The 13,152-nt window shown below is 32.7% G+C and overlaps 1 protein-coding gene across 1 annotated transcript; it reads right to left on the bottom strand.

The window, feature by feature from the left end:
• Positions 1 to 9,569: 9,569 nt before the first annotated feature.
• Positions 9,570 to 11,123, bottom strand: A1O5_13465 (uncharacterized protein; the record flags this gene model as incomplete). Its single annotated transcript, XM_007754030.1, has 1 exon — positions 9,570 to 11,123. The coding sequence occupies one exon, from the start codon at positions 11,121 to 11,123 to the stop codon at positions 9,570 to 9,572; it is 1,554 nt and encodes a 517-aa protein (XP_007752220.1).
• Between the last annotated feature and the right edge of the window lie 2,029 nt (positions 11,124 to 13,152).

The following is a 13,152-nucleotide window of genomic DNA, read 5'->3' on the forward strand; positions in this document are numbered from 1 at the left end:
TCTTCCGTAGTATATTATAACTTCTTTAATATTTATAATCGAAAAGAAAATTCTTTAATTCTCTCTCTCTTTCTTCTTCTATTTAGTAAGAATAACGGCACCGAAACTAAATTATTTAACTACTTCGCTTATCGTATATCTCTAATCTTCGTAGATAAATTCGAAATCTAAGAGACGAGTAAAAAGTATTATAGATATTAAATCGCGTTAAGATACTTCGAATAAGAAATATAAGATAATATATAATATATTTTAAAAAGTATTATAAGAGTTTAATATACTAGATAAACGTATTTAAGAAGTAGTTACTTAATACGTCGTAAATAAGATCATCGATAGAATACTACGTAAACGGTAGTATCGAAATATTCTTAGAAAGATAAATCTAGAGACGGTATAAAGCGATTTACGCTACTTAACGCTATAGCTAAGTCGTAATTATCGAAGATAACTATAGTAAGATAAGAGAAGATAAATATACGGCGTAGTTATATACGTATATTTCGTAACTAAACGAAGCTTAATAAAGTTAGTAAATAAGACTACGACGAATAGTTTTAGTTTAAACTTAAACGAATTATTCGGTGAATTAATATTAGTATAACTAGCTAAATAGAAATTATCTAAAGAACGAGCTAAATCTATAATATTAACGATAGCGATATAGTAGAATATCGACTATTTCGATATATAAATTATCGTTATAAAACGATAAGAGAAAGAGAAAGCGAGAATATATCGTCTTAAGAAATTCTCTTTAACTCGAAGCTATAATTATATAAGTTCTTTAGAGAATCTATAATTCGTATAATTTATAAATATTCTAAACGCGAATTTTATATTTATCTTTAGCCGCGATATACTTAGCTATAATTCTACTAGTACGGAGAAGATCTTAGTATCGAACGAGAGAGTGTAAAAGACTATATTATAAGATATACGTAGTTAAGACTAGCGATATTTTAAGTTTTAACTATAGTGTATAGAGTAATCTAAAGAGAGATAAACTATATTATAGAGACTATACTAAGAAGATAAGATAGAAGAGTATAAATTATAATATAGTAGAAACGACTAGATTAAATTAGATTTAGCGCGGCTAAATTAATTATAATAAGATTAAATACGAATATATTAATAAACGCGTTATAGCTTTTATTTTAATTCTTTTACTCTTCTCTTTATTCTTATCTTCTTAGACTAGAATATCTTTTATTACGAGACTTTTAAAGAAGTATGAGTACTTATTTAATTTTTAGCTCTAACTGAATATTCTAAATTATTAATAACGACTATTATCTTCTTTATTATAATATAAAATAAAACGAAGATAAGACGCGGTAAAGAGAATCGTAATATAATATATAATATTAACTTAAGATATATAGCTATTAATCTAAAAGAAGAAGAAACTATTATAGCGATAAGAAGAAAATAAATAGATATATATACTAAATCTTATATTATTAAGTCGATATTAGAATTAAATATATAATCCTTAGCGTAGCTCTTTTATAAAAGTTACGTAGAAATACGAATTAAATTCTAATATTTACTAGGTGCGTATTTCTTTTTATTATAGTCGTAATTTAAGATAGTATATAGAGAACTCTATATTAATATAAGTGAAAAGAAACGTCGAGTTAAAAATAATCGATTGAGTAATCGGTTCTCTAATAGTCTCCTTACTTCTATACGCTCTTAAGATCGAATCGGAAGATATATTAAATTATTCTAGAGAGATTTATTATCGATTAAAGAAGATAGTAATTTTAGTTCTAAGAAAGAGAATAAGTAATTTTAAATTACTAATAAAGAGAAAGAAGCATAGATAATATTATCGTCGAATTAAGAAAGAGTTATAATAAGAGTAATAAGTATATCTTTTTATAAGAATATTATAATTAGATCTTAATATAATTAGCTCTATCGTATTAAATTTAATAAGATAATTATTCGCGGATAAAGACTTTAAAATATTTAACGTATATCTAGTTATAATCTATAATAATTCGTAGTAAGTATAATATATTATTCGACGCGTATTTTCCGAGTAGTTTCTCTCGAAGACTTTCCGAGATATAAAGTTCGTTAGACGATAGTATTATATCTAAATCTTTTAGTATAGAATAGATTTTACACCGCTTTAGCTTAGTTCGCGACGATAAGTATTTAATATCTTTCTTAGTAAATATATTCTTTATTAATCGTTTGAGTTAAGAATATAGTCGTAGAAAGAGAAGGCGAAGAGAATTATAAGATCGCGATCTTATATCTAACGTTAAGAGATAAAACTATTCTAATATATTCGAAGATATAAAACGACGAGAAAAGTTCTCGTCTTCTAAAGACTATATTAAAATAATTAAAGCGTATAAGGATTTAATAATTACGCGAGTCTTATTCGAAAACGATATAATAAATAAGAGAAATGGACGTAGATATAATACGTAGATAAACGCGAATATAGAGTTCGAAGAATCTCTAGTTTAATAAGTCTAAAATAATATTTACGAGAATAGAAGAATATTTTAGATCGCTTCATCTCTTAGAATACTATTAAGCTCGCACTTAGTGAAGACTAAAAAGATATCTTAACTAGTAATTAAGAATATTTACGCGTTCGTTAATTATCACCACTAGATACGGAATTACGTTAGTAACTATCGCTCTAAAGTTATATAGCGTATACGCGAAGAGATACGATGGCTTTTCGCCGTCGATGATTTAACGAGTACGACGAAGAAAAAGATATAGTTTCTATTAAATTATAATCGCTTTATATATAGACTAGATTCTACCGGAGAAGAAGAGATAGATATTAGTATCTAGTACTATATATATACTAACTCGGAAATAGACGAATATAATAGATCGATGAACGTCGAAGAGTATTATCTAACTAATTAATAAAGTCTTCTAAATTAAGATAGATTTAGATTTAGTAAAGTATAGCGGAATTAAAAAATACTTTAATTCTCTACGACCCGAGATAATTTATTATTTAGTAATATATCTATATTAATATTTATAAGAATATTTAATAAATTTACGAGTGAGAAAAGATTATAACGTAGACTTTAAAAAGAGATTTTCCTCTACTAAAAAGAGAAGACTATTAATACTTTTTAGATCTCTATATATAATTTAAAACTCTATAAAATTAGTAAAGCTAGCTAAAATAATAGATAATATATTAAATTTTAATATAGCGTATTAAGCTTTTCGTCGCTAATATAGATAAAGAGTAATTATAAGAAGTCTTTTAAAATTTATATAAGAACGACTTACGTATACTCGAATTATATAGAATATTTTTATTATCGTATCTTTAGTAGAAGTTAGCGAAGAAAATATTATCTACTCGTATAAATAAGAAATATAATTAAGAGAACTAACTTATAACTAATCTTATTATTAGCGAGATAAGTTAGATACCGAAAGAGAAAAGTAATAGATACTAAAATATAGTAGTAATCGATTAACTAAGTACTCGGAAAGAACGTCTAAGAATATACTTTTTATTAGTACGTCATAGAAATTATTTAATAAGTTAAGTTCGATTTAAATATAAGCTTTATAACTTTAATAAACTAAGTTTATAATACTTTAATATCTTAGTTAGTAAAGCTACTTATTACGAAACCTCTATCGATATAAATATATATAGAGAAAAACGATAACGAGAAGAAAAGCGTAGTCTCTAACGACGAAGAGCTTCGGCGAGTTTTAAATAGAATACGCTAATTAGACCGAACTATACTTTATAGTCGAGAATAGTAGAAAGAAGATAAGTACTCGGCGTAAATATAAGTACTACGCGAGCGGCGAGGAGCGATTAAAACTAATAGAAATTAATAGTAATAAGTATAAAATAGTAATATCTAAATAAATAAGGTTACTAAACGAAGTTTAGATTATTTTCTATTTATTATATATTATATTAATAAAAGACGTAAAAAAAAATAATGATCGATAAATAGTATATATTATAACTACTCTAGAATATATCTAGAATACGCTAGATATCTAAATATCTACGGGCCTTTACGATATTATATTTATTGAAGTTCTATTAGAACTATATAGTCTTTATATATATAGAGTAATAACGGCGCTCCATCGATAAAGATATATCTAATGAAGTTTAGAGTTTATAGTCTTAATAGAATATAAATACCTAGAGTATATAGAAGCTATAGAATAAACGTCATAATTAGTAGAAGGTGTGGAATGGAAAGAATAGAGAGACGCTAGAGATAGCTAAGTTAATTAGTAACAACCTTAGGAGCTTATGGGTTGGTACGCGGCGCGCTGGAGTAGCCCAGCGGTCTCATAAGTTATATAAGACGTAGACTTATCTTGATAGCCTAGGGCGGCCTAGGGCTCTTAGGGTCGCGCGGGAAATTTTGCTAATGTATAGTTAAAGAAGTCTCGAATCGATCTTTCTCGACGAAGATATACTCTCTATAAAGCTCGATTACTAAACGAGATTAGATAAGTAATATCGGCGTAAAACTTTAATCGGCGCTAATTAATACGCGGTTTTATTTAATAATATTCGTAGCGAGAAAGAGTATTATAAAATCTTAAACTAATTTAACTACGACGACGAGAAACTACGCTCTTCGTCTCTATCGCGTTCTCTCTCTATTCATCTTTTAAAAGGTTTCGTCTACTTTATTAAAGAGCGAGTTCTCGCGAGAGTTACTACGCGCCTAAAGTAAATCGAAGATAACGAAGAAATATAGCTATAATCTTCGTTTACTTTTATATAATCGTCTCTAAGATCGCCCGAGCGTAAATAACTTCGAATCTTAACGCGAAGCGATTAACGTAGTAGCGAAGAAATAAAAAGTATATCTAGATGAGAATAGTCTATACGTACGGGGAGTAACTCTAAATCGAATGAATCGGTGTTAACGAAGACGATTACGTACGAAGAGTGTTTATAATAACGACGATATACTTATAAATAATTCGCGTCTTCTAGCGAATTTCGTAATTCTTTCGTCGATTATTATAGAGAGCGATTCGTATTCGGTATCGACTCTAAATATAGACTCGACGTAAGACTCTTCTCTCTCGTAGACGTTTATCGACTACGGCGCGCGCCGTCTTACTTACTAAGAAGTTCACCGCTAGCTTCTTTATTATATCGTTATTAAAGAGTATTCGTTTATTAGTATCGAATATCTTCTTTATCGAATTATAGTTCTAGATATATCGAATATCTCCGCGATAAAGGCGCGACCGTTTCAGTGGGACGCTAGTAATTAAGACGGCGTTACGGAGTATCGTCTATATATAGAAGCGAGCGTCGACGTTATTCGACGACGAGATTCTCGATTCTTCTCGGTAAAGCTATTCGATATAGAATTCGAGATAATATCGTCGCTATAGATACGTAGTAAGAACGTAGAGAATATAAGAGTCGAAGAGCGAACGAAGAATATAAATCTTTTATTCTAAGTTAAGATAGAATCGATCTTAATTAATATATTCTCACCGTAGTACTCTTCGAATTTAGTTATTTTATCGTTAAAGCGTATTAAGAACGATAATAGCGAAGTTACTTTAAATCTTAAATACTAGCTTAATTTCTTTAGCGTAGAAGAAGATCTAAGAATCGCGGAAATTCTAGAACTCTTTCTATATCTCGATTCGATTGATAATCGCGCTCTATAGTAGCTAAAGAAGATATAGTTAAAGAGTATAATGAATTATCTAAATACTTTAATAGCTCGTAGTAGTCGCTTAACGACTCTCGATTTACATCGTTACGAAGTTAGTCTACGCTTAATAAAGCGACGTAAGAAGATATTATAAAATATAAGAGAGCGTAATTAACTTAAGAGCTAGAAGAAAGATTTAATTAAACTATCGTTTTAGTTAGTGCTATATTAAATTAATAAAGTAATTATTAACCGAGATATAAGAAAAGAGAAAGTATATCTCGATATCCCGAGCGTCGAAAAGTCGAGCGACGAAGAAGTAAGAGATATTACGTAGAAGAGTCTAAACGACGTAGAGAATCGCGGACTTATAGTCTCTCTAATTTAGCTTATAGTAATAATCTTATATAAGGGCCTCACGATATATTATAATCGTAATATAGATATCCGTCGTTATATTTTTTCGAATCTAAGGCGCGAACTTAATATTTAATTCTTCGTAGGTAAAGCCGAGAAAAATAGTAAAGTCGAGAAAACTATCGATATTAAAGAATATCTCGGGATTCGTCGACGAAGTAATATATATATATAGATAGATATAACGTAGATAAAGATAATTAATACTTATTCTATATATTATTTCTTTTCATTATATTATTAAAGAAGTAAAATTCGCTTTAGCTTAATTTAATATAAGTAGTTAATCGATATCGTAATTTAGTCGTAATACGAAAAAAAAGTTCGCTTATAGAAAGTAGAATAAGAGATCGTAGTACTTTTAATTCTTTACGATATTTTTATACTCTTATTTAAGTTAAATATACTTCTCTCATATATAACTATAGTAATCGTCGAAGTAATACTAAGAGAGTAGCTTCTATACCGCGAAAGAAACTTAGTTTCGATCGTCGTCGTCTTTTTTACTATTCTTATTATTATAGTTAAGACTCTTCTTCTCTTTATCTTTCTTATCTTTCTTCTTCGATTTTCGTACTTTAATCTCGTCGAAATTAGTTTAATTAAGAGAAGTATTAAAGCTAAAGAAGTTATTAAAATTATTTAGATCGTAAGAATTATTAAAAATATTCTACGTCGCTATTTAAGAAGAATAAAGAGATAAAAAGATATTTATCGCGGTACGTATAGATAGTAAAGATATCGTCGAAAGATTAGCTAAGTTAAAAGTGAGCGCGCTATCGGAAGTAATATAATTTATAATATTAATCTAAGAAGTTATCTTAACGACGAATTTAGTATTATCGTTATTATTCTCTTTATTATCACTATTACTTTCGCTAAATTATAAGTATAAGATATTATCTTTACGATTTCGAGAATATTAAGATAATTAAGTAAATAATTAATATACGTAAGGAAGTATAGATAGTATAGAGATAGTAGAAGTAACGAAGAGATAACTTAATAACTATAATTCGCTAAATTAGAAGTGAGAAGAGATAAAATAATAATAAATTTACCGTTAATTAAGAGATAAAGTCTATAGCCGACGATATAGTGTAGCGAGAGTATTCTAAACTCATTAATAATCTTAGCTTATATCTTAACTTCGGAATAACGATGATTAAGATAGTATAGCTATTAATCTAGAATAATTAAGAAATAAGCGTTATAGTATAGAGACTATATTATCTATAAGAAGAACGAGATTAATATAACTAGTTAGTATTAATATAGAATATATAATATTCGTTAATATTAATAGTAATAAGTTATTATATAATATCTTCGACGTTACGAATAAAGTTATATTCTTCTAGACGTAATTCTATAGTTTAGACGATTAGTTTAGAATTAGAAAACTTAAAGAGTTACTTAATTAAAGACTTAATGCGCTATTAATAAGATATTAGCTATCCTAAAGCTCTCTCTTATTATTATCGTTGCCGAAGTCTTCGTTATCGAAGACGATCTTAATCTCGTTTACGCTAAATTAAAGAATCTAGAGTATTATCTATCGATAGTAGTCTTCTACATTTCGATACTCGAGTAGACTTTATTACTAAGGAATATCTTATAGAAGAAATATCTTTAGAATATCGTATTAAAGTCCTAAAGCGATGAAGAGTATATTATTATTCGGCTAAGTTATTAAAGATAGAATCTATAAAGAGACTAACGTTACTATAGACGAACTAATTAATAAATTATTACGCTATAGACGAACTAATTAATAAATTATTATACTATAGGCGAACTAATAGATGAATTATTACGCTACTTAATGTAAGCCCATCTAAATAATTCTTAGTAAAGAACATTAAAAATTTCTCGTTATACTTAGTTTTTAAATCTTAATATCTTAGTAACGAGACGAGATATTAAGATACTACGAACGGGAATCGATAGAGAATTAATAGAATTATATTTCTATATATTAATAATATAAAAAATCTTAGAGAGTAGCTTAACTTTAATAGATGAAAGAAGTATAAAGTAACTTAACTTTAATAAATAAAAGAAGTATAAAGAAGCGATTAAAATTAATAAAAATTAATAATAATAAGTATAAAATAATAATATTTAAATAAATAAGATTATTAAATAAAATTTAAATTATTTTTTATTTATTATATATTATATTAATAAAAGATATAAAAAAATAATAATTAATAAATAATATATATTATAATTACTTTAGAATATATTTAAAATACGTTAAATATTTAAATATTTATAAATCTTTATAATATTATATTTATCGAAGTTCTATTAAAACTATATAGTCTTTATATATATAAAGGAATAACGACGCTCTACTAATAAAGATATATTTAATAGAGTTTAAAGCTTATAGTTTTAATAAACTATTAATATTTAAAGTATATAGAAGCTATAGAATAAACGTTATAATTAGTAAAAGATATAGAATAGAAAGAATAAAGAGACGTTAGAGATAACTAAATTAATTAGTAATAACTCTAGAAGTCTATAAGTTAATACGCGGCTCGCTAAAGTAATCTAGCGATCTTATAGATTATATAAGACGTAGACTTATCTTAATAGCTTAGGGCGGCCTAGAGCTTCTAAGATCGCGCGGAAAATTTTATTAATAGTTACTAAGAATAGTATAGTTTAATAACTAAGATAAATTAGCTACGAAGAGAGTATAACTATATAAGGGAAGAGAGCGTAACTATATAAGGGAAGGGAGCGTAACTATATACTTATAAGGGCCATTATATAAGATAATGTAGAATAGTATATTAATCTATTAGTATACTTTAGTTTAATATATTACTATACTAACTTCTTTCTTTTTTAGATATTACGTAACCTTCTTAGCCTTACTTCTAAGACTTTCTTACGTTCGGTTAAGCTTCCTTTTTAGTATATCTCTATGTACTCTCCGTAGGCTTTCTAAGGCTATGTCTAACACTAATCTAAGTTAGATCTTCCGATAGCTTCTATCTAGAAGTGTTAAGCCCGTAGTCTAAGTTATTATAGCTATTATAGCGAAACTATCGATGATGAAACGCATAATAGCTACAGAAAGTAGTATAGTGGTTCCCGAAACCGCTCTTCCCTTTGCGAATATATTGTAACTTTCTCACGATAAAAGCTAAAGAAATAAGCGAACAGCGCTCTCCCGAATCTATCATAGTTTCACTAATTCAACTATAAATTATTAACGATCTAATTTTGCTTCGGTATTGCTATTGCCGTACGGTGCCGCCACCGTCCGGAATATTATCGACGTAAACCTTATTCTTTTCTGCTCTCTATCTCTTCTGATCACCGCTCCCTGTCGCCACTAACATCCGTAGAAACTTGTGAAATTCCGATAGCCTACCGCCATGCTCATGGTGGTGTCTTAATCCATTGAAGTCCACAAACACGCGCATCTCCGTCTTAACTCTCGCCGCTATTCGGCACTCATTCAGACACGATTGGGGTCGAAGTCGTGTAAACAACAGTTTCTTTATCTTGAGAGCCGAGTGTGGACTCATTCTGCAGCCCTTCGATCATTTCGACATAGCCCGAGAGTCGCAAACGCCTCTCATAGAGTATGAGAAGCTCACTTCGCTTCTTTTCTTCAATCGAATTGTGGCCGGTGACCAAGACTATCATCAGGAAAGATTCGATGATACTCGGTGGAACGTTACAGAGGAGTTGACCCGTTAGACTCCAGTTCATCGCACTCGCGCCTGCAACGAGACCTACCACGGTCAGAAAGCCGGCGACGACGGTAAATTGGTGCGAAGTGATTCGGTCCAATGTCTGGGAGACTCGGCGAGTCACGGGGATCTTCTCTTCTGGACCCGTGACGGGAAATGGTAGACCGATGGTTTCAAAAAGAAGCCGGTCTCTCCGGTCCACGACTTGCATTGCGGCGTCTGTATACGATCTCAGGCGAGACTGCATATTCCGCAGCACAAATCCGTCGAACATGCCGATCAAACCCGCATAAGTTCCAATAAACAGCCACCAGTTTGAGCTAAATTTTAAAGCCGGGCCGGCTGCCACCCAAGCAGCGAACACCGTAAAGAGGATTGCAATCCCCACCAGGGTACCGACAAAATCAGTATAATAGAAGATGGCACGCTGAATCTTGCCGACCTTCGGAGCAGGAATCACCACCTCAATGTTGCTTCGAACGTCGTGGGTTAAGGATCGGAGTCGTAGTTCAAGCGATGAGTCTGCTTGGAAGAGAGAATCGAGGCATTTCTTAGTGTAGACGCTGTGGCGTTCACCAATGTTGGCGATGAATATAAATGTAAAGACCATCAGCGCGGATGATGCAGAGTTCATGTAAAGCTGCCATGTATCGCTGTAGTCGAAGAGATGGCCGATGCCGAGCCAGATAAATACCCCAACCCAAAATAAGAAGATCGTGACCATGTGACCTATGGTTAAGGCGACGAAGGTCACCAAGCGTCCCAACCGACCCTCAGATGGCAACTGGCTTGCAATACTGTCATTAACGTAAAATTCTCGATCGAGACGGGCAACCAGTTTAGCTTGCTGTTCCTGAGAAGATTGATCTTTCAGCTTCGACAGCATTCGCAGATTGCTGATCGACCGTGACTGCATCTGCGTAGCAACTGCCATGTCTTCGTCGTAAGCGTTCAGCTGCTGGCGGACTAGAAACGAATCGAAAATGTAGCAGATAATTGCCTGAGCATCTGATATGAGGATCTGCCATGTCTTATTCCTCCCAAATTTGATACCGAGCAAGGCCCAGGTTAAAAGAGCTGTTAGTATAGACAAGAACACAAATTGTGAGCCAGAGATTTGGACCACCTTGTCAAGCCATCGATCAAGTCGTCTTTGTTTAGGCTTCTCAATAAACATAGTGATGTTGCGCTCTTTATCCTCTTGTGTCTTATTTCCGGCGTGGACAATCTGAGTTGGGGCGACTCCTCGAACCTCTACCTTTTCCCCGGCCTTCCGAAATAGTTCAAAAATATTCTTCTGAGCGAATGACATGGTGGATAAGCTATCCCTCTATTTTTTTCCTCCACCCTTTAAGTTTCTGTGGGACGGCGAATTGTGTGAGAGATGAAACGGTCACGTGAAACGAAACCACATACTCACAAAATCTAGGTCGTTAACGCGTGTGGGATTGAAGGATTATACTGAAGCAACATGCAATCATCCCGATCCCAGAATCCTATCCGGGGTCAAGAATATCGGGCAATGCGCTGTAAATCGAGTTTCCGCAATGTCGACGGTGTAGTGATTCACCGCCGGCACAAAATGAGAAATAAGAGGCAAACATAAAGCGTTTCATGAATATACTAAATATAAGACTTTCAGATTACCAAATTGTACTCTGTAGAAGTGACATCTAAAAGGACGGCACGTTGTGGAGGAGAAATTTTGGAAATTAGGGTAGAGGAGCAGCCGACTTTTGTTAAATACCTACTCCGGCGGAAGCTCCCTACCACCGTCCGTGTTAGCGTATGAAATGGAGACCGTTGAAGGAGCGAGTTCGCCATTTTCGCTAATGTCGGTGTTTGCATAACCGATTATTAGAGAGTTCATTCCCGGGTGGGGGTAGGCGACGTGTTACGCACTGCCTGATCTCACCAGGGTAAGATTGTAGCTAGAAAAGGAGTTTCGCTCGCGAAGGGTGTGAATTGAAAGATAAGCACACGAACCTCAACGTCGAGGGGAGACTCACACAGAACAGAATTCAGAATCAATTATTGTCCTTGGATTATACATTATTGTGTCTAAAACTGCCATCTTTTGAATGTCTATTCCGACAAAACTCGTACCTATTTCTGGTGGAGAAGTTTTGAATCTACCCGATCAGCCTAAAAGGCTGAGTGTTAGATGTCATCCGTTACTCGCCTATTCTAAGTGACTATATCCCAATGTCGGCTCCTACAGGAGTGCGTCAGAGATTCCCTTTCAACAGACTCACCGCCTCTTCCGTGAGGGATTTCTACCCTTTATCCCTCAACTATCGAAGTGAAAATTGAAAGTGATTTTGACATCCAACTCGCGCTGAGAGTTCTTATGCAATCTGGACCCCTGTCGGAGTGCCATTACGCTACCTGTGGGTGTAGTGCTTAAGGTATACGAAAGAAATGCCAATAGCAGCAGAGGTACTGTAGTTCGCAGAGCAGGGAGTCCTCTCACTGTTGAGAGAGATTAAAAAAGCTTAGCTCTCAACATGCGAAGTGATCGCCGGCAGTCTGCCGGCATAGCGCTATCCGTATACGAGGTCAAAAATGCTTAGCACGATGTGACAACCCCACTGAAAACACAACCTCGATGTTCCGTCTTCCCGAGGGATGGCCACGTCATCTTTATGCGGAGACCCAAGCGAACTAAGTCCACCCATTAAGTAACGCACCACGCGTCAACCCCACCACCACGTATACCATTCCACTTGCAACCACTCAATCACCACCCCACCATCTCGCCAGAACGCTCAAATAGACGCTAATTGAGAGGCTAGAATATAAGATACTATCGACGACTATTACGCACGTCGATATCCCTCTATTCGCGCTACCGCCGCCGCGAACGATGCCGGTCATAATACGTTGATCCGTAGACTGAAGGGCATTTAATTAAGGTCTCTATCCTACGAATTATAATAGTTACTATCGAATATATAGAAAATACTATTAAAAAGGTGAATACTTAACCTAGAGATAATGAAATATATTCCTATCTATTCCGTTGTTCGCTAATTAGCTACTATTATTAGCTAGATAAATAGTGACTCTAGTAAGGTGTTAAGATTTCTACTAAGTCCTAACTAGGTTAGGATTCTTAGTAATAAGCCCTTAAATAGTATAAACTAAATATAGATCACGCAAAGTATAAATAGTTAATTATCACTAAGAACTATATAGTGTAACAAGGCAAGGTGGCTATACTATGATGGGCCGTACTGGGCTGATAGAGCGGTGGCAGAGAGGAAAAGTTATCTAGTCACATATCAAACCTAAATGGGCTGGCAGAAGAAGATACAGAACAATTTATAGTGCTAGCAGTG

Source organism: Cladophialophora psammophila (genome assembly GCF_000585535.1).
Source record: "Cladophialophora psammophila CBS 110553 chromosome Unknown aczJe-supercont1.64, whole genome shotgun sequence".
Lineage (NCBI taxonomy): Eukaryota > Fungi > Ascomycota > Eurotiomycetes > Chaetothyriales > Herpotrichiellaceae > Cladophialophora > Cladophialophora psammophila.